At 40.5% G+C, this 22,527-nt stretch overlaps 1 protein-coding gene across 1 annotated transcript; it reads right to left on the reverse strand.

Moving 5' to 3' along the window:
* Window positions 1-10,098: 10,098 nt before the first annotated feature.
* mul1 (mitochondrial E3 ubiquitin protein ligase 1) lies at window positions 10,099-17,087 on the reverse strand. Its single transcript, XM_085783178.1, has 6 exons — window positions 16,995-17,087; window positions 15,044-15,182; window positions 14,835-14,922; window positions 14,086-14,206; window positions 11,566-11,889; window positions 10,099-10,595 (listed from the first exon to the last, which is right to left on the reverse strand). Exons 2-6 carry the CDS (start codon window positions 15,161-15,163, stop codon window positions 10,190-10,192), a joined length of 1,059 nt encoding a protein of 352 aa, XP_085639304.1. The 5' UTR covers window positions 15,164-15,182; window positions 16,995-17,087; the 3' UTR covers window positions 10,099-10,189.
* Between the last annotated feature and the right edge of the window lie 5,440 nt (window positions 17,088-22,527).

The following is a 22,527-nucleotide window of genomic DNA, read 5'->3' on the forward strand; positions in this document are numbered from 1 at the left end:
AGCCGCGGCACTCCTGCTGAAAATAAAAGTCCTTGCTCTGTGCTTTGGTTAGGTTTAGGTAATGTAGAAAGGAGTTGGTTAAGTTTAGTAAAAAGGTTAGGTAGAGGCCAATAAAATCGCAGTTAATATGTATCTCCCCCGGGAGTCGAACCCTGATCCTCCGCGTCAAAAGCAGATGCTCTGACCACTACGCTACCACCGCAATTAGGCTTGGTAACTCCGTGCCGTAAACCATTCAAGATTTTTTCAGGTTCGGAATGGCACCCTTTCTTTCAGGTTCGTAATGGCACCCTTTTCCCATAAATAATTAAGGGTCGGCATTCCGACAAATTAAAGTAAACGTTCGGAGTGGCGGCCCTTCGGAATGGCACCCTGGAACCCACACACACACACACACACACACACACATACATACAGATACACAGGTAACTTCATGTGATTACAGTTACAGACACACACACACATCAAAACACACAGGTAACATACACATGCGCGCGTATGCGCGCACTCCTCTCCCACACTCCAACACACACAAACACAAAGAATTAATGTAACGCCTTTGTCTTGAGCAGATGACAGAGATTTCCCGCTCTCTTGGGATGGTGATTGCAGATAACTGCTTGCAGACTGCGATTTCCTGAACAGGAGAGTTTGTTGTATCTCATTACTTTGATGATCCAATTTAATAAATAGTTAACCAGAACGTCGTTGTTTGTCCTCTCTTGGAATAAACGAACACGCATGTCAGTTTTCCTGTTTTTTCAACCCGACACCACAAAACTGGCTTTCTCATAATAAAATGAAATAGGACAGAACATGACATGGTAAGAAAATTGTGTGTGCAGTGTAAGTCTGTTCAATTCAGTTAAGTTAGAAACGACTGCAGCATTTTCCGAGCTTTCTGAGTTGGCAGTGAATGTGTGTTAACGGCATAGAGACTGTAAAAAATCTGGACGTAGCATCCGTGACGTCACCCATTGGTTTTGGGGAGTTTGGATTTACTCGTTGAGGATTCACTCAACGTTTCCGCGCCCTAATTGGCGAGAATTTTAACCTAATAATAGTAAAACGGTAGAGTTAAAAAAAAAATTCCCCCCCCTCAAACATTCTAAAGTCTAAAGTCGGCGATTTTAACATGGGGGTCTATGGAGAATGCTGCTTTCTGACACCAGCCCCCAGAGGAAGCCGGGGGGATTACAGTTTTTGAAGGCGGAAGTGAGCTTCACTTCTCAGACCCACAACTGCCCCCTTGGTTAACGGTCGTGAAGCTACCGGTATGTGAGCTTACTGAGCCGACACAGAGCCAGTCTACGTCTGGCTAACATATCTTTCCTGCCAGAACGGAACGGCGTTATGTTGGTTATGGTGGCGTTTGCTATGGCTGCAGTAGCAAGTAGGCTAAATGAATGAAAGTGCCCCCATCTTATTATTTAGCCAGCAAGTAAACTTCAGTCTGTCCGTCTCAGCTAATACAAATATCAATGAATTTCATATGTTAATGATAAATATATAATAGTATACACTGACCTTTTTTGTTTGTTTGTTGAGTTCAGTTCACAGACAAATTTGAAAACTCCAGTCCTTTGTCCTAATTCAGTTTTCAAATTCGCGGGCAGAAGAATACAGCAGTGACCGTTTATTTTCCCACAATCCTTTGCACTTTAACTGTAATTTGAAAAAATGAGACCTATTCAATAGTTAGAGATCTCTTCCTTTGATCAGAGTGAGACACAGATGAGCTATAGGATCCTGAGGCCACTATATTTGAGAAGCCTTAGAGATCTTTTGTTTTGATCAAGCATGAGATTATATGTGCTTGTTTCTCCTGAGTTGAAGTTGAGAAGCAGGAGAAAATGCCTTAGTAGCCTATCAAAAATAGCTCATTTGTGTCTAGGAGAAATAAAAGATACAACAATGACAATGACAACAATTTTGCTTTCCTATGGGTGAGACAAACAGGAGACTCGTCCACCAGCACCGACACAAACTCACCTCCGTCCCGACTCCACTCTCCTCCTCCAGAGCCCTGCGCTCCATCACTTAGCCTCGCTAGCTAAGTTAGCAAGCTATAACGTAGCAAGCATAGACTGTAAAAAGAATGGACGTAGCGTCCGTGACGTCACCCATTGGTTTTGGGGAGTCGTTTTTGTGATTCAAATATGGCGGCCTGAACAGCGCCATGTTGGATTGGCTGGCCGAGAACCCGCCCACTGGCCTCGAAGCAGCCTGTCCACGGAGCTGCTCGGACCTGTCACTCAACGTTTCCGCGCCCTGATTGGCCAGAATTTTAACCTAATAACAGTAAAACTATAGAGTTAAAAAAAAATTCACCCCCCTCAGAGTGTGTGCGGGGGTAGAAACTATCGATTGAGACGAAAAAACGTTCTGACACCAGGCTTTTAACATGTTTACTGAGGATGTAAAGTCGGCGATTTTAACATGGGGGTCTATGGAGAATGCTCCCTTCTGACACCAGCCCCCAGAGGAATCCGAGGGGATTGCAGTTTTTTGAACGCGGAAGTGAGCTTCACTTCTCAGACCGACAACTGCCCCCTTGGTAGCAAGCCTACGAGCTAACAGTTAGCTACGTTAGCTAAACACACTCGCACATAGGCTACACACACCGAGCTCGGTCTCACCCCAAACATTGAATATCCCGCCCGCTCGATAACGACCAATCAAATTTGTTTTCCTTACTCGGGTAAACTCGTGCGGCAACTCGTGAAAGGAGGCGCGACAAACAGGACAAACGGCCGTTTCTGAACACCTTTAACTTTAAGCTAAGGGGCATGGGATGTGATCAACAGTAGCCTATTATTCCTGGTGCACGTTTCTGAGGTGTTACGTATTTTCTGTTACGCATCCTTATTGTTTCAGTTTAGAAAAGAGTAAATTTCCATGACTAGCGGGCCGCTTTAAAAAAAAACAAAACAAAAAAAACATGGCGGGCCAAACACCGAGCTGCCTTTCAGTTTTGAGCCAGATGCAGAGCGGGGCAGAGGCTGTTGGTTCACAGCAATTTGAAGGCAGAAACACTCAGAAATCACTTATTTGTCTGCCGATCTGTCCTCTAACAAAAGAAAAACACCACAGGAACATGTGAACAAAACACGATTTTCATCAGAGGGTATCTTTAAAGGGATAGTTCAACATTTTGGCAAATTGGCCCATTGCCATAATCGCTATATACAGCAGTAGGTTCGTTACCTTTAATTGTCGGTGCAAGCTGTTTTTAGAATGGCGGAGCAGAGCCGTGAGCTGCTCAGAGCTACGCTACGGAGGCTCATGGGATTTCTTGGTTTCCCTCGTCAAACTCATCAAATACACAATCCAACAACTCCACAACGCTCTGGTGGACAAGTTGTGACCTGCACATTCACCACGCTACAGTATGAGATAATAATAACGGAATGTTACGAGACGGAGTTGTTTTAGAGGTAAATACATGCAAAACCGCTGATGCGCGTTGCGTTCAGGGACAGTTTTTCAGCAAGCAGATTCTGTATTTATCCTGTATTTACCTCGAAAACGGCTCAGTTTCGTAACGTTCCGTTATTGTCTCATAGTGTGATTGTGCAGGTCACAACTTGTCCACGAAAGCGTTTTAGAGTTTTTGGATTTTGTACTGTATTTGATGAGTTTGATGAGGGAAACCAAGAAATTCCTTTAGCCTCCGTAGCGTAGCTCTGAGCAGCTCACGGCTCTGCTCCGCCGTTCTAAAAATAGCTTGCACCGACAATTAAAGGTAACGAACCTACTGCTATGACTATAGGGATTATGGCAATGGGCCAATTTGCCAAAATGTTGAACTATCCCTTTTAGGAGATTCCACCTCTGGACTAGTCTTCTGGAAAAGTGCTGCACAACATCATCAACATTAACACTATTAACACAGGCACCTGCAGATTTATTATGATATAACCATTTAATAACACATGGACTGTTTTTGAAACTATCAGGTGTTATCAGATTTCTAAGTGAATAAGTTCTTGTTCTCTCTCATGTTGCACACCAGATTAAATAGAGAGATAATATTCAGCCGCCATGAAATCTGCTTGGATCTTATTAAAACTACATTTTCATATTACGCTCCCAGCACGGCTTGGAAATAAAAAAAGGTACAAGATTAACTTCAGTCTGGAAATGATTCTTTCACTTTGTGTTCCCAAGGACGATATGAGGGAAGTCATTACTGACGTGACTCTTACTTCCTTTTTGTGTGTGTCATACGTGATTGATTTTAAATAATACGTATCAAACAGCTGCAATGATTAAAGGGATAGTTCAACATTTTGGGAAATTGGGTCATTGCCATGATCCCTATAGCCTAGTTTTAGCAGAAGGTTCGTTACCTTTAATTGTTGGTGCAAGCTATTTTTAGAACGGCGAAGCAGAGCCGTGAGCTGCTCAGAGCTACTGTACGCTACGGAGGCTCATTATGGGATTTCTTGGTTTTCCTCATCAAACTCATCAAATACACAATCCAACAACTCCACAACGCTCTGGTGGACAAGTTGTGAGCTGCACATTCACCACACTATGAGATAATAACAGAACGTTACCAGACAGAGTTGTTTTAGAGGGAAATACATGCAAAACCGCTGATGCACGTTGCCTTCAGGGACAGTTTTTCATCAAGCAGTCTCTAAAACAACTCTGTGTGGTAACGTTCTGTTATTATCTCATAGCGTGGTGAATGTGCAGGTCACAACTTGTCCACCAGAGCGTTGTGGAGCTGTTGGATTGTGTATTTGATGAGTTTGATGAGGAAAACCAAGAAATCCCATGAGCCTCCGTAGCATAGCTCTGAGCAGCTCACGGCTCTGCTCCACCGTTCTAAAAACAGCTTGCACCGACAATTAAAGGTAACAAACCTACTGCTATGACTATAGGGATTATGGCAATGGGCCAATTTGCCAAAAATGTTGAACTATCCCTTTAACTGAGTGGAAGAGAAAAGTAAAAAATGTCAAAGATTTCTCTAAATCCAGTTTGTCATTTGTCAGGATTTGTTGTTCATATCTTTTTGGACTCGGTCTCTGATCCGTTGATGGTGACAGTCGAAGCTGTGGCTCCATCTTAAATTTGCTTTAATCTCAACAAAACTTCCTGTTACAGTAAAGGTTAAACAGATTTCTTAAAAAATATATATATATATCCCTGTGACGGTGGTGCCTGTGCCTGTCTTGTTGTCAATATATTTCACTCTCGACCCAAAATGCCAAAAGGAAAAAGTCAGAGGCTCAGAGGAGTCGGAGGAGAAGCACAGACTGTGAGATGTGAGAGAGAAATAATGGGAGCTGCAGCGAGTGATAGTGGGGCGGCTGACGGTAAAGTGGCTTTTAGCTCTGTCGGTAACATCCACAGCAAAGGAGTGCATTCTGCTACCCCTGCTTGTTTACATTGTGCGTCTGACATTTAGCTCCGGTTCCTTTGGAGACCGAGCGGCATCAGCGGCATCAGCTCACATAACTGAGCAGCAGCAGCAGCAGCAGCAGCAGCAGCTGAATACTAATGCAATGATAATACCAGGGGTCCCGTCCGGTATAATGTTTCATGGCATAATGTCGGGGATGTTTCTTTTTTTTATTTTTGTTTGGTGAATAATACACAATCATTTAAAAGTACAATGGGCATTAGGTGGCTGAAGTGGATGTGGATGGATGCTGCTGCTGCTCCACAGCTGAGTCGTGCTGAAGCATTTCTTTCTGTCTCTGTCTGACTGAAAATCTGATTTCTAATGAACATGAAGGGTAAAATAAAAGTTTTAACCTTCCTGTTGTCTCCTGGGATCAAGGAAGGAAGGACAAAGGGAAAGATGGGAGGAAGAAGGACAGGAAAAAGGAATGAAAGATAGAAGGAGGGAGGGAACAGATTGGGTCAATTGGGTCAAAAAGGAAGGAAGAAGTAAGGACGAAGGAAGGAAGGAAAAAAGGAAGGGAAAGAAGGAAGGAAAGAAGGAAGGGAAAAGGGAAGGAAGAAAGGAAGGAAGGGAGGGAACAGATTCATTCAAGGAAGGAAGAAGGAAGGAAGGAAAGAAGGAAGGGAAAAGGGAAGGAAAGAAAGATGGAGGTATGGAGGAACAGATCAGGTCAATTGGATCAAAAGAGGAAGGAAGGAAGGGAAAAAGGATTGTAGACAGAAGGAAGGAAACAGATTGGGAAACCATGATTTTGCTGTTAAAATGAGAATATTTGGCTTTTTTTTTCTCTCTCTTTCTAACACATCATGTGAAACACTGTGAGGATCGAGGACTTGGATTCATGACATATTTCATATTTTGAGACATTTCAAAATGAAGCAACAGGAGTTTGAAAACAACTGAAGGAGCATGTGGTTTTGCAATTTTTTTTTAATGTCTATTCATGCTCCAGATCCTCCTCCTCCTCCTCCTCCGACGTTCCTACAAGGCAGACAGACGTCTCCCTCTCCTGGCAGGAAACAACCTCCACCTTCTTCCAACAGAGCAGCTCGTTTGGTCTGGATGATGATATTTGTCTTTAATGAGGTTTCAGTTGCAAAAATGACAGAAGTTTTTTTTGTTGCACTGCAAAAACTCTACATCTTTCCAAGAATATTTGTCTTATTTCTTGTCAAAATGTCTCATTTCTAGTCAAAATGAATCTCTTTCCACTTAAAGTAAGACTCATCACCTAAATATTAACTTGTTTTCAATTGAAATAAGTAGAAAAATCTGCCAGTGAAAGCAAGTTTTTTGTACTTGTCCTTATTTTACGTGAAAATATGCTTGAGAAAAGTAAAAAGTGTCTAAAAACAAGCTGCTTTTTAATGTAATGAGTCTTATTTTAAGTTTAATTAGATTTGTTTTGACTAGAAATAAGACAAATATTCTTGGAAAGATTTTGAGTTTTTGCAGTGTGTTGTCCGAGAAGAAGAAGGAAGAAGAAAAAGCAGCTTTAAAGTCCAACACTCTGTGTCTGTGAAGTTTCAGAGGTCGCTCTTAAACAAGTCTTTACATGTGTTGCCCTTTTGCACTTGTGGCTGAAAAGTCACAGAACATGAGCGCTCACCACCGCCGCCGCCGCTTCACACGTCTCTATTAGCAGGCACCCGGTGGAAAAGTCAGAGTAAAAAAGAAAAAAAAGAAAAAGAAAATGAAAAAGCAAAAAGCCTAAGAACAGGGTCGGCTCGCTCCGTCTCTCCAGAACATGAAACGACCTGACGGACAGAGGCTTGTACGCTGCCGCCTCACCTCGTCTCCCCTCGCCCTTTAATCTGCACCAAACACAACCTACGACATCAGCCTTTAAAACAAAGATACAACAGAAAACAAAAAGGCAACACTTTATAATAAAGTACACACAATTAAGCATTAATAAATACTGAATTCATCATTTATAACGCATGAATACTCATTAGTATGTAGTTTATAAACACAGTTAGAGTTAGGGCTGGGCCAAAAAAAATATTTTTATATTAATCGCGATTTTTTTCTGGCGATTTTTAAAAATCGATTTTCATATGAGAATTGATTTTTTTTCGGGGCGGTGCGTGGCGCAGTGGTTAAAAAGCGGCCGCCCCATGTAGAGGCTACAGTCCTCAACGCAGACGTCCCTGGTTCGAGTCCCGCGTCGGGCAGACCTTTCCTGCATGTCATTCCCCCTCTCTGCCTCCCCCTTTCTTGTCTATCTATACTGTGCTATCAAATAAAGGCAAAAAGCCAAAAACTATACTTTAAAAAAAAAAGAATTGATTTTTTTTTTTTTTTTTTGGGACTACCAAATCGAATCGGCACAAAAGCGTATCGGCCCAGCCCTATTATAAACTAAATACTAATGAGTATTCATGTGATGAATTCAGTATTTAACTAATGCTTAATAGTGTGTACTTATTATAAAGTGTTACCAACAAAAAGACTCTTCAAGTAAAGAAACTGACAATAATCCATTTTACAAACCGTCTTCAGCTTATTATGTTTCCTAAAGCATCATAATAATATATTTCAGTGCCTCCAATGGTGGAAAACAACAAAGTGCATTAACTGAAATGCTGTACTAAAGCATTATGTACTTGTAATTCTTATTTAAGTGCTTCAATTAGTAACTCCACTTTCAATCTAGAGGTGTTATTTTCTACCATCTGACAGCTACAGTTACAGCTCGTTACGCCACACTTGATTTTTTACATTAAATAAAACAGAGGATAAGCTGCAATACATTCAATCAATCAATCAATCAGCAATCAGTTTGTCTGGTTTGTTAACTTGAGGCTGCGGTCGTGTTGTTGCAGCTGCAGCAAAAGCATCAAAACAACACGACGACTTTTCTCTCTGAACAACAGAACTGGTTTCATTTAATCGACTTTGAGGTCAAACGGTGTAAAAATTAAATGGCACCGGTTTGAAAATGAGAAAAAACTAAACATAAAGACACAAATTTAAGTGATAAGTTGCTATTTTGGCAGTTTTTTTTTTTTCATGTTTTTACTTAATACATCTCTTTAATTATGTTTTTAAGTGTCACATATTTTCTTTTCTGGTGTATATTCATAAATGTGTACGAGTCAATTACTTATGTGTAATTGATAAATATTCAATTTATCACATGGTGTACAAAGAGTTATATAATATATATGCCACGTTACTTTACAGTGTATTAACTTCAAAGGATCTTTAAGTGCTTTGAAAATAACAAAAAGGGTTGAATCGTTCACAGAAACAGAACGAGGAACGTCTAGAGATCTTTGTCTGATCAATATTTATGTGTCTAAATAATAAAAGTGTCTCACTGCCTCTCAGGATGAGACGTGAAATCTAATTTTCTTTATCAAGACAAAGGGAGGGATCCCATTTTCACTATCAAGATGAATTACAGTTTCCCAAATTTGATTTGAACATTTCAGAGGAAACGTAATCGCATCATGTTTCAGCGCAGAGATACTTGTTGTTTATCGAGCGGGATGATTAAAGGGATACGCCAACATTTATTTTTTTTGTGTCTTGCCTCACTCCCGAGTCCATGACCAGCAGATAGACACCATCCTTTCGACTGTGCGTGCAGTAACCATGGAGATAGAGCCGTATCGCCCGTAATTAGCTTAGCTCAAACGCTGGAAGTGTATGGGTTGTGTTAGCCTGCCTCCACCTAAAGTCATCAGAGAAACTCTTCAGCAACTCTAAACGGAAACTGGCTGGCTGATCTTCGTCTCAGAGCTGACAAAACTCTCCGGTAAGGCATCTTGAGCGGTCAAATGCCGCTAACGGGACGAGATCGGTCAAAACGGAGGGTTCAAGCAAAGACGGTTTATTTTGGTTCAAGCTAGCTACATTGAGGGTAGGTTAGCTTCCTATTTCAGAGTAAAAGCACAAATTCTATCGTCATGGTTTTCTGTATGTAAAGGGCAACGGGTGTTTTATTTTGTGAAAGTAACCGGAAGTGCGTTGGTCACAACGGCTAGCTTGAGTAGCGCCAAATTCGTCCGAACAAAATTGTAAACAGCTGGTATTTAGACAAATTAACGACACACTGCTGATCTAAACGGCTACTTTCTCGCCTAAACATGTTTGAAATGTGGATAAAGTGATATATTTACAGAGTTTAGAGCTAAAATGAAATCAGCTTCTGACTGCTGATTTCAGCTTGGGTAGGAGGCAGGCTAACACTACCTATACACTTCCAGTGTTTGAGCTAAGCTAATTAGCGACTTTAGGTGGAGGCAGGCTAACACTACCTATACACTTCCAGCGTTTGAGCTAAGCTAATTAGCGACTTTAGGTAGGAGGCAGGCTAACACTACCTATACACTTCCAGCGTTTGAGCTAAGCTAATTAGCGATTTTAGGTGGAGGCAGGCTAACACTACCTATATACTTCCAGTGTTTGAGCTAAGCTAATTAGCGACTTTAGGTAGGAGGCAGGCTAACACTACCCAAACACTTCCAGTGTTTGAGCTAAGCTAATTACGGCGATACGGCTCTATCTCCCTTGTTACTGCACGCACAGTCAAAAGGATGGTGTCTATCTGCTGGTTATGGACTCGGGACTGAAGCAAGACACGAAAAAAAAAAATGTTGGTGTATCCCTTTAAAAAAAAAGAAAAGAGATAGAAAACAAACAACAAACAACAGCACAGACGTGAACCAGTTCCAGCCTGAGACGACAGCGTTGGTCGGTCGGTTTGGTTTGATTGACAGACTGTATTTCCTGTTCTTCCGGTGACGTGACGTACTGTTAGCTGTTGTACAGCGGCACCACGCGGTCTATCGTCGCCCGGCAGATCGGGCATTTCTTCGGCGTCGGCAGCGCGTCGTAGCACGGGGCGCAGGCGCACACGTGGCCGCACTCGAGGAAGACGCGGGAGCGCTCGCGGCTGAGGCAGACGGTGCAGCTCGACGGCGACACGCTGCTCTCCTCCACGTTCAGCTCGCGCATCCGTCTCCGCTGCGTCTCCTTGAACTCCTCCAGCAGGCCGCGGTCCTTCCTGCTGCGCCGCCGCCGCGCGTACTGCCGCCACAGGATGTAGACCAGCGCCGAGCACGCCGCCGCGCCGAACACCACGGTCAGGACCCGCCACAGCCGCACGCTGTTGCTCTGCTTCCTCAGCAGCGCCTCGTAGTCCAGCCGCGTCAGGAAGTACCTGAAGACGGGGGTGGGAGAAAAAAACGATTCACATAAATATCGCGATTGGATTGGATTGGATTGTACTTTACTGTCCCGAAGGGAAATTTGTCTTGGGCTCGGAGCCACTGCATACACAAGACAATACATACGAGACATCCATACAAAATACTTTCACACCTTAACACGCATTCATGACAGTGAAGGGTGCTTCCACTCCATTACAAATAGGTCAGTAAAAACAGTCTGTAGAACTAATCAAATCAGCAGCTCTTTAAGTGCTATGTGCGCTGTGGTTCAACTAAACCAATGGAATAAAGCCAACAGTACATAAATAAACTAGAGTATTTGGTTCTTCAGTCTGTTTTTCATTAATCAGTAATCCCCCCTATCAACAAAGTGAGGTGTTCCTTTCAGCTCTGAATTAGCCGTTCATATCATTCATATCTACATGGAGCGGTAAGCTCGGTGCTGGCTGCCATGTGGTGTCGCCATGCTTTTACGTTCAGTGGCAGCGTGACGGTAGGAAACCACGGAAACTCAGTGGAGACACCGTCTCTGAAAAGTCACCGCGGTAACGCAGCGAGGACTCTGAGGACTGCACCTGAATGCTGCATTCAGGTGCAGTCGGAAAAATGGCCGTCGCTAACAAACCAGATGTCATTTTAGTCACAGAAGTCCAGAGAAAGCCGGTAAAACAATACCACATCGCCATGACAACATATTGTCACGTGTCATTGTTTTGCCTCGTGCTGACGGACCACTTGTTTACATAGAGGCTTGTTTACGCCGTTACGTGTAGCGGCTGTCGTCCGTCTGCCATCTAACCGATTTCATGTGAATGCAGCATGAAAAATACGACTGAGTTGCTTGCGATATACAACCGCAACTCTAGATGGGAGGAATTCCTACACAATGTCCCTTTAACTCGAATCGGCATCCAAAAAAACCGTAGAAGAATGGAATGGGGAGAAGAGCGTGTCGTCTACCTGAAGCCCTGTTTGGGCGGCTGCAGCTTGATGAGGCTGTTGTCCAGCACCAGCTCTCCGACCGCCGTCACGCTGTCGCCGACGCGCAGCATCTCCTCCGTCTCGTGGATGCCCTTGGGCCGCTCGCCGCTGATGAAGTGGCCGATGACGCTGGACAGCGACTGGACCGAGGGGTGGAAGTTCTCGTAGGTCGTCTCCAGGTCCAGCTCCGCCGCGTCCAGCGGCCGGACGATCCGCACGGCGTCGGTGACAGCGTCGTCGTGAGACCCGAGGGCGAACGGGACCGTGTTGGTTCGCTGGTGGATGATTTTCTCTGTGCTGTTCCTGTTTGGAAAACCACACTTATTAATATGTTGTTTTTAAAGTGTAATCATAAAACATACCTGTTCTCGCAAGCTTTTAATTAGTTTTTTTTGTTTGTTTGTTTGTTTGTTTGTCTTAACACATTGGCTTCTGTTTTAATATGCGCTCACATGTATTGCATCTTTTATTCTTAAGCACATTGAGTTTATGCTTGCCATATGAAATGTTCTATATAAATAAATTGACATTGACATTGACAACTGACATTTTATTGTTTCAATTCTTTATTGCTGCTTTAACATTTTCTAGTTCCGTCACTTCAAAGTTCAAATAAACAGAGTTCCTACACATTTTAAATATATAATAATTTCCAGGAGACTGTAGCTAGGTACAATGGTGCATACAAAACAATTAACCCCATTAACTTTGGATAAGACCAAAGCCAGATAACTATTAAGATAAATATATTTCCATACAATAGTTTCAATTTTCTATACTTTTCCAGACCTGGAAATGTATAAAATCAAATTCCATACTTTTCCATATTTCCATACTTGCGTAGGAACCCTGAATAAAAGCTCATTTTGCATCATTTTTGCACTAAATAATGCTTTAACATCTTATTAAAATGCAGAAGAAAGGGGTTTATTATTAATTCAATATTGTAAATGGAGTCAGTGTAAAGGACCACACCAGCAGCGTTGTTTACAAATGCATGTGTAGACTAGATGAGTCAGAGCCTCAGGGAGCACTGGCATAAAAGCCTGTATATTCATTTGTTTTAAAATGATTTGTACTTTTTATAGTATTATTTTAGTATTATCTGTGTCTTTTTGTTTTGTTTTGTACTTTCCTTCTAATGGACCATGAGTCTGCAATAAAGATTATGAATGAATGAATACCTGCAGGTGTGTTTATACATCTGAGGAGCTAATTTACATATATTTGTTATATATTGAAACATAATAACAAGGTAAAATCCAAGCACAGGTTTTAAAGCCTCACAGAAGCAATGAAGGTTTTTCTCTTTTGGAGCAGGAGCTGGATGAAGGAGATTAGGAGACAGATGGAGAGATAAAGGGGATAAATCTCTCTATCTCTATATATAATTACCTTTCTGGGCTGCAGCGCTTTTCCCTGGTAAATCTCTTATTCTGTGGCTTTTTCAACAGGTGCAGGACAAGATGTGAGTTTCAGACATGTGGTGGTGGATGTTATCAGGAAGCTAACGTGGGTTGTTCATCAAATACACAATCCAACAACTCCACAACGCTCTGGTGGACAAGTTGTGACCTGCACATTCACCACGCTATGAGATAATAACACAACGTTACCAGACAGAGTTGTTTTAGAGGGAAATACAGAGACTGCTTGATGAAAAACTGTCCCTGAAGGCAACGTGCATCAGCGGTTTTGCATGAATTTCCCTCTAAAACGACTCCGTCTGGTAACGTTGTGTTATTATCTCATAGCGTGGTGAATGTGCAGGTCACAACTTGTCCACCAGAGCGTTGTGGAGTTGTTGGATTGTGTATTTGATGAGTTTGATGAGGGAAACCAAGAAATCCCTTTAGCCTCCGTAGCGTAGCTCTGAGCAGCTCACGGCTCTGCTCCGCCGTTCTAAAAATAGCTTGCACCGACAATTAAAGGTAACAAACCTACTGCTATGACTATAGGGATTATGGCAATGGGCCAATTTGCCAAAAATGTTGAACTATCCCTTTAACTGAGTGGAAGAGAAAAGTAAAAAATGTCAAAGATTTCTCTAAATCCAGTTTGTCATTTGTGAGGATTTGTTGTTCATATCTTTTTGGACTCGGTCTCTGATCCGTTGATGGTGACAGTCGAAGCTGTGGCTCCATCTTAAATTTGCTTTAATCTCAACAAAACTTCCTGTTGCAGTAAAGGTTAAACAGATTTCTTTAAAAAAATATATATATATATATATATCCCTGTGATGGTGGAGCCTGTCTTGTTGTCAATATATTTCACTCTCGACCCAAAATGCTCTGAGCAGCTCACGGCTCTGCTCCGCCGTTCTAAAAACAGCTTGCACCGACAAATAAAGGTAACGAACCTACTGCTATGACTATAGGGATTATGGCAATGGGCCAATTTGCCAAAATGTTGAACTATCCCTTTAACAACAAACCAATAAACTGTTTTATGGGCTCCATAACGCCCTGTGAGTGAGTGCTAATAACGTCACGGACTGACCAGAGGTGCGTGGTGCGATTCCAGACCATCTTCTCCTCCTTCAGCGTCAGTCGTTCGATGACGCCTTTGCAGTTTTCAACAAACTGGCTGCTCAGAGTTTCCTTCACATTCCTCACGACGCCTGCAGTGTGTGAGAAACAAAAGACAGACTGAAGAGACGCTGCAGGTGTTTGGTTGACACTAGGGATGTCACAATTACTTGTTTTCACAATTAATCGCGGTATTAAATGCCACAATTAATTGATCGCAAAGATTCCTAAATACCGTCACTTTCCAAAAAAAGATTATGTATGAACCGTGTCGGCAGATGTACGCCAAAGTAAAGGTAAATGCACAGATACTGGTCCATTTACCTAACATAGCATTGAATTGGTAGAAATTTAAATGCTAGAGTGTCATTTGTAATAAAAATAAAAAGATTAAATTTAATTTAAACATTTGGTATTGATGACATGATTAATGACTTGTCTTGAAAATTTCAAACACTTCCCCTGGCGGATTAATAATTAGTCATATTTTAATAGATATTTAAAATATTTTATAATTAGTAATGTATATTTTAACTATATTTGATTTTACACATGAATAGTGTTGTGAAATTAATGAATGCATAATAATCGTGATAATCGTAACACCGTGATTATTTCTCTGACAATAATCAAACCAAAAAAATCTATTATCGTGACATCCCTAGTTGACACAGTCGCTGTATTCAAGCCAAGGCTTCGCGAGGCTCAACAACAACGCACCTTCGATGACGGCGTACGGGACACACCGGCCGGGAGTTTCAGACAGGATGTTTCTCAGATCCTGATCGATGGACACCTTCTTGGCTTCCTGTGGAGACGAATGGTTCAGATCAACACAGCAAACGACATAACGGGGGGGGGGAGATGAATCCACACAGCCCTGACATTCAACGTGACAGAGACGGAGCGAGCAGGGAAGCGTGGCCGACCTTTAATCTGGCAACTGTTTTAGCTCTGCTCCTGTAGATGGAGTAGAGGAGTGCCGTCAGGGCCGAGCTCGTGGCCAAGACCACGATCTGCGCCGTCGACGGTTTCCCGCTCGAGTCCATCCTGTGATCTGCAGCGGTGCTGTGGGAACAGACCAGACGAGATAAGATCAGATTCATGCAATCAAACAGAAGATTGTTGTTGTGTTTCCCACTGTTTTCTAAAAACTACATTTGAGAAGGAAGTAAGATTTGACATACGATCCGTTTTTAAAGATGAAACAGACATTTTACTATTGCTGCTACTCAAGCTTTCCATTTTGCACAGTAGAAGTCCTTTCAGTTGCACGGTTTAGAAAATACTTTCATACTTGTTATTGAACAAAATATAATAGTACTGTACTTTATTAATCCTTTGCAGGAAATTATGGTGTCACGGCAGCTCCAATAGAATAGAATAATAATAAAAAAGAAATACAATAACTAAATCTAGCAATAGTATAATTTGCAAAAATAAGAAGAAAAGAAATAGTAACAAAATCTGTATAAGATAATAAGACATAAAACATATTTACAGCAGGGGAGAACGGTGTAAGATGAGACGCAGGGTTAGCCTAGACCACTTGTTTCAAAATGGATCATGTGCTAAATATTTAGGAGAAAAGCATCATTTAATGGAGTCTGTGAAGGTAAAACCACAACATTTATGTCCAAAAAAACATTTTTCACTCTCAAAAGTGAATTTCGTCGATCATAAGTGTCATGAGAATTGTGTTTAGAACAAAACAGATAATTATAAATTTGTTTTATGTATGAGTTGTGGTATCTATGAGCTACATTATGAGGTAGTAAACTTTTAGCTGTGGAGGGGAAGGAGGGGGGAGGATCGCTCCTATTTTCAAAAAAATATTCTTTACACTCATTCTGTTTGTTTGTGGGGATGCACGACATCCTGAAATATCTGCAGATATGTTAGTTAGCAACAAAACTATAATTGTTTTGATGCAGTGATCCTGAATATGAAAAGTGGCTCATCTTACGCCACTCTCCCCAACTCAGTTAGTGCATGGTGAACAACAGTTGTGCAACATAATGTACAAAGTGCAGGTGTGCCACTATTTAGCCTGATAAAAAAATCACTCATAATAAATAAGGAGTTAACAAAACAGAGATGGAGAAAATAAAAGTTTATCCCCATACAAACTGAGGGAGGAGACTGTGAAACCCTCTGCATACAGAAACCAAAACTACTATTAGCTGATATTTTTCTATTTTTACTCAAGTATTTATCTCAATGGCCAGAGTTTGCTAATAATGTGGTGTTTTGTTAACACTGTAATGTTTAAACTGTGACTGGAGTGAAATGTCAAGATGCACAAATTAAACTACACAAGCAGATAAATTCAATCCCAAGGAGACTGAGGTGAACTAACTAAAGGAAAAGAAACTGAACTGACTTGATAATAATAATTGCCAAGTCACCGCCGGTCACTGCAAGGTCAAGTAAAAACACGACACTTGGCTGAAATATTCATTACGTTCCTGTCATCGATCACACACTGATTATTGATTTATAATGACAGAGTTTAGTCCTTGAAGTGACACAGACGACTGACTACTAGCTTGAGTTACCACAGGATTATTTAACGTTAGCTTTAATATTTATCATTTTTAGTCACTTAGATTAGATAAACGACACTAAAACGTCTCTAATTTCACCTCCTAACTTCCAAACACTTTGATAACTATCAAACTATAACTAACTAACTAAGTAGCTTCCTGGCTAGTAGTTAGCCACATTAGCAGTGTGCTTAGCTAACGTTACCTAGCATGGTTTCACCCACCGGCCGGTTTTAAAAGATGCTGTCCGCTGCAAAGAGACTTTAAACCGCTGTAACCACCAACAGTTTGGACGAAACAGCGTTTTAAAATGTTAAAAAGGACTCTGACAAACCTGTGTTCACAGTTTTCCCCGCCGTGTTTACAACAGAGCTTCAACACACACACACAGCTGCTGCAGGTATCAACACTTCAACATAAACAGAAGTGAAACCGCTGAGCTGTAACTCTCCTCCCGGACACAAGGCGGCGCTGTAGAACCAGTAATGATGCGGGGTTGCCAGGTTTGGTCAGAACACTTTGCATTTATATATTTTTCCATTTTTTATATGAATCCAACTTTTACAATTAGCCTATATAATATAAGTCCATTTTAAATAATAATAATGAAATTCATTTTGTGTTCTACTGTCCTTTCTATGACTCTATAAGACAAAAATTGTTTAGTAAAGTAGATCCAAATAACGAATTTGTGTGGTTAGACGATGCTGAGAAGCTAAAACTTCTTTTTCATTTGAATATTTTTGCATTTTCTTTATTTCTTGAAAAGGCTTGGGCAATGAGACGAAGAGCGATAGTTGAGTACTGAAAGTAATCTTAAATTGTTTATTTAGCCTATGTCACACCTGTGTGGCAGGTAACACCAACAGGAAGGACTGTCTAGTCTTTGTTTTTGTATTTGTTATTGTGTCTTGTAATCTCATATGGGATGGGCCACAGTGATGGCATGACACGAAAATGAAAAAATTCATTCATTCATTCATTCATTTATTCTTTGATTCATTCAATAGGCCTAATAAACACTTAGACTGAATAGATAGGCTAAAGGAACTCATTTATCCCTTCCGCCATTAAGGCATTAACCAGTAATAGGCTATGTAGCACTTTACTGTATTTCAGAACTGTAGGTTTTATTAATTTGACTGGTTTTACCATTTTTGTATGGTTTTATTATATTTTATTATTTCTATACGCAAACACTGTGAATAGTACTTTAGTTTATTTATGAACCGTTGGTTTTATTCTACTGGTTTAGTTTTTCTTTGTATCTTTAAAGCAGAAGTAAGCGATCCGGTGGTTTTGGCTAACTTCCTGTCAGCCGATGGAGTTAGCTGTCCCCGCCCTCGTCCCTACGTCAACACATTCACGCGCATCCCTTGGCTGCACACACAGAGAGGACCGCCCCTTTATGCCGTTCTCTCTCCTCATTGGATAAAGGTTGTAGGATACAAGGAAAGTTTTCTCCTCGGCTTACAGCAGAGCAGAGTGACTGACAGACCCGTGTTTCAGACCAAACACTCTATAGAAGTGATTGCTGTCGGAAGATAGAACTATTTAAGACTTATATTAACACAAATATTCCGCTTACTTCTGCTTTAAGTTAAGAGCTGCTGGTTTGATCAGTTTTCTGGATATATTGATTTCATTGATTTATTTGTAGGCTATAGAATGGAAGCACCCTTCGCTGTTTTAAATGTGTGTTTTAATGTGAGAAAGTACTTTGTATGAATGTCTCGTATGTATTGTTTTGTGTATTGCAGTGGCTCAGAGCCCAAAACAAGTTGCCCTTTGGGACAATAAAGTACAATCCAATCCAATTTACCAAAGACTCATTCAGTGACGGGCCGATACCAAAAAGAGGTTCTGGTATTTTTGACAGAGAGGCCACATTTTATTCTCAGCAGGTCATCCAGAACCAGAACCAACAGAAACATTAACATCACACAACCACAGAACATATTATTACAATAGCATAAAAGCACGTTTCACCTCCAGCCAGTAAAGCCTTACGTTTTGATAAAGATTCTTGGGCAAGTTCTAAGTTAGTTTTCATTCAGTGACCTCTGTGTGGGCTATGGACATGTATTTTTTTGAAAGACACTGGAGATAATCGTATCTCTGTAAAGATTAACTCATACTGAAACTAAAAATATGTGTAGCTAGAGCATATAACTCTGTTCAGGCTCTAGGCTACTTGGTTAATATGATTTATTTATGAAATATCAAATATTCTCACAGCTGGAAACTGTACAAAAAGTAGTTGATAATATATCTGTCCAATCAAATTAATTTGAATGTGACTAAATAATGAAAAAAATAGCCCAGTTTGGTGGAAAACTGTCCAATCTGGCAACAGCAGGGACCTCAAATGCCCCAAAGTTTCCCTCAGATCATTTTGATCAAGTAAACTATGTCAGGTCCTCCATCATCTGGCCCCATTATTGTGTTTAATAATTGATTGATTGCTCAGTGTATAACATGTCAGACTACAATGACATTTCATTAACAGCACATCAGTATTCCCTGAAGCTCATATTAACATATTCTCTCTCTCTCTCTTTCTCCTTCTTTTTTGTTCTGTTAGAAAAGACAAATATTCACATCTGAGAAACCAGAACAAGGAGATTTGTTTTGTCGTAGGACCTATGTGATGTGATTAATTAATCATCAAATGTTTTTGTTAATTCATTTTCTGTCACTCAGCTCTATAGAAAGCCGGCTGAGTGGTTTATGGGCGCCTCGGGGGGAAATAATAAAATGTATAATGGGGGTCAGCAGGGGCCCAACGACAAATCTTTGCCCGAGGGCCTCGAGGAAATTAATCTGGCCGTGTCCAGTAATAATCCCCCTTTTTCATGCATTACATTCTGACAAGATTAATGATGGTTGAATACCACACTGACCACTTGAAGCCCTTCACACCAACGGGTCACACTCACATAATCACACACACACACTTGTTCTTTACATAACACACTCCGACGACGACGGTGCATCATCATCATCATCGGGTGAAGCGTGGGTCACTGGAGAAGGCGGAGTCGAACCACCGACCCAGTTCACAGAGGAGAGGAGAGGACACGGAGGAGCTCGCAGCTGCACAACAGAAACAGAAACCCTGAGTGGTAATTAGACTCTCTGCAGGAAAAGAGGATAATCTCACATTTTGTTGGGAAATTAGAAGTTCAGCGTAGTGTGAAAGGCAAACATCAGCCAATATACAATGAAATAACTGTGATTATCCAGCTGTGCAGACACAATTATAGAGATACTCACACACACAAGGTTAAAACACGATACATAAGATCACAATACTGTGTGCACTGCAAAAACTCATCATATTTGTCTTCTTTCTTTTCAAAATGTCTAATTTCTATAGTCAAAACTAAACTCTTTCCATTTAAAATAAGACTCATCACCTAAAAATGAACTTGTTTTTAGATAATTTTCACCTGTTTCAAACAAATTTTTACTTGAAATAAGTAGAAAAATCTGCCAGTGAAAGCAGGTTTTTTGTGTTTGTAATAAGAAAGAAAAACTTGCTCCACTATCAGATTTTTCTACTTATTTCAAGTGAAAATATGCTTGAAAGAAGTAAAAAGTGTCTAAGAACAAGCTACTTTTTAATGTGACGAGTCTTATAAGACAAATATTCTTGGTAAGAGTTTTTGCAGTGTAAATGTAGCCTATCACTAGAATGAGATCTGTTTTGATTAGAAATGACATTTTGACTAGAAATAAGACAAATATTCTTGGTAAGATTTTGAGTTTTTGCAGTGTGGTTTAAAGTCCACTGTCATTTAGAGACATAACAGGAAGAATACAGCTGAGATGGAATCAGATATGGAACATACTGTACGATTTACTTTGAGTTGTTCTATGGATCTACTTGTTTGTAGGCTAAATGTGTTAACTTATTCAATAAAGCTATAGTGCGTAACCTTTGCATGTCCGATACATACAAGCATGTGCCTTTCAGGTCATGTGCAAGAGAAATGATAAATAAAATGTGTTTTCACTGAGAGAAATTAGGATTAATGCTATGCTTACAACTCAATCACAATACTGTAGGTTATTACGGTATATTTAGTAAATGCTCATCAGAGGGAAATAAGTGTTGCACATGTTACATATAATTTGGCCATTGGAGAGTTTTAACAGATATATTTTAAGTGACTGACTGCAGCTGTCACGCAAAGTTGTGATGTAAAAAGTTCAATATTTTCCTCTAAAACAGAGGAGAACAGTTAAGTTAAAGGTTAATTTATATGCAAATATAGTGTGGATACCTCAAAAACTGAAGTATTATACATGAGCAAATGAATTTCGCATCATATTTGTGCTAAATGTATTTTTTCCTGCTCGTACAATGGAAAAACCTGTTTATCTGTGTCAATATGTTCTGGTATTAGTAGTATAGAAGTGGGACACTGTACAAGTACTTTTATAGCTTTTTTTTTGTGAACAGTGACAGGAAAAGACAGATAGAGCCGGTTCCATTCAACCATACACCTATTATTTATTTAATACACCTGCACAAGTGCTCATGATTAAATGGATAAATGCCATTCATGAAGTGATAAAAGAATTAAAACGTGTATTAAATTAAATCGAGTTCAAATGATGATGAATATTCCCACAGAAACGAGATTGCTGAACTCTTTTGGTGTCATTTAATTTAATTTGATTTAATTTGTCCGCTGCACTGTTGACTCCCTCTTCTTCTTCTTCTTGTGTTGCAGCAGAGGACATGAAGTTTGAGGGATAGTTCACCCAAAATTGAAATTTCACTCATTATCTATTCACCCTGATGTGAGAGAGAGAGAGAGAGAGAGAGAGAAAGAGAGAGGTGAAAGATAGTACATATCTTGGATGAATAAATATGACGACTATGTCATCACCTATTTTTGATTAGCAAACTGCACAAAAACTGCAAAAAAACCTTTTATTTCCAAGAACTGCAGTCATATTTATGTATTATTACATTATCGACACCAGTTATTACCAGCCAATAATGTAATAACTTATTACATTATTGGCAAAAAGTTATTACGTTATTGGCTCAAAAGTTTTATTACATTATTGGCACGTTATTACATTATACAGTAGGCTTTATTACATTTAAAATGGCCAAAATTATTACATTATTGGCCGTTATTACATTTTTGGTTGCTACAGCCCCGAAATGCAAAATTGTCCCGAAAAAAATGAAATAAGTCTATATTTCAAGCTTGTTTGTAGCGGAAGCTCCTCTTCCCAGTTCGTCCAAATTTGACGAACCAGGAAGAGGAGCTTCGAGAAGCTTCCGCTACAAACAAGCTTGAAATATAGACTTATTTCATTTTTTTCGGGACAATTTTGCATTTCGGGGCTTCAATACAAGACAGACATTACATACGAGCAGCATGGAGGTATTTGGATGTTTTTTGGTGTGTCTTTTTGTTACCAAGACAGTTGGTATCCATTTGCAACCGTTACATGGACATGCACTGCTACGCCGAGACCCCCTGTAACTCAGAGAAGCCACAGAGGACTCTGAAACTTCTCCCAGCCCTTAGTCCACATGAGGGGGAGTAGATAATGAGTGAAATTTCAATTTTGGGTGAACTATCCCTTTAATAATAAAGAAGAATCCAATCCATAAAAATGTCAGGGAGCTGCTCACGGGGCCAGATGGAGGTCAGGAAGACTGTCCTGCCCCGAGTTAACCCAGATCATCTCCAGCTGAATACAGATTCTGCTTCATGCATTGGTATTATGGGCTGTTTCTAACGTCTGCCGTGACTTTGAGTCCACTTACGGAAAGAGAGAGAGAGAGAGAGAGAGAGAGAGTGGTTGTTATCGGGCAACGTGTGAGGAGATTTACA

Source organism: Trachurus japonicus, chromosome 7, assembly GCF_045865225.1.
Source record: "Trachurus japonicus isolate A0001 chromosome 7, Traja_1.0".
In the NCBI taxonomy this organism is placed as follows: Eukaryota; Metazoa; Chordata; class Actinopteri; order Carangiformes; family Carangidae; genus Trachurus; species Trachurus japonicus.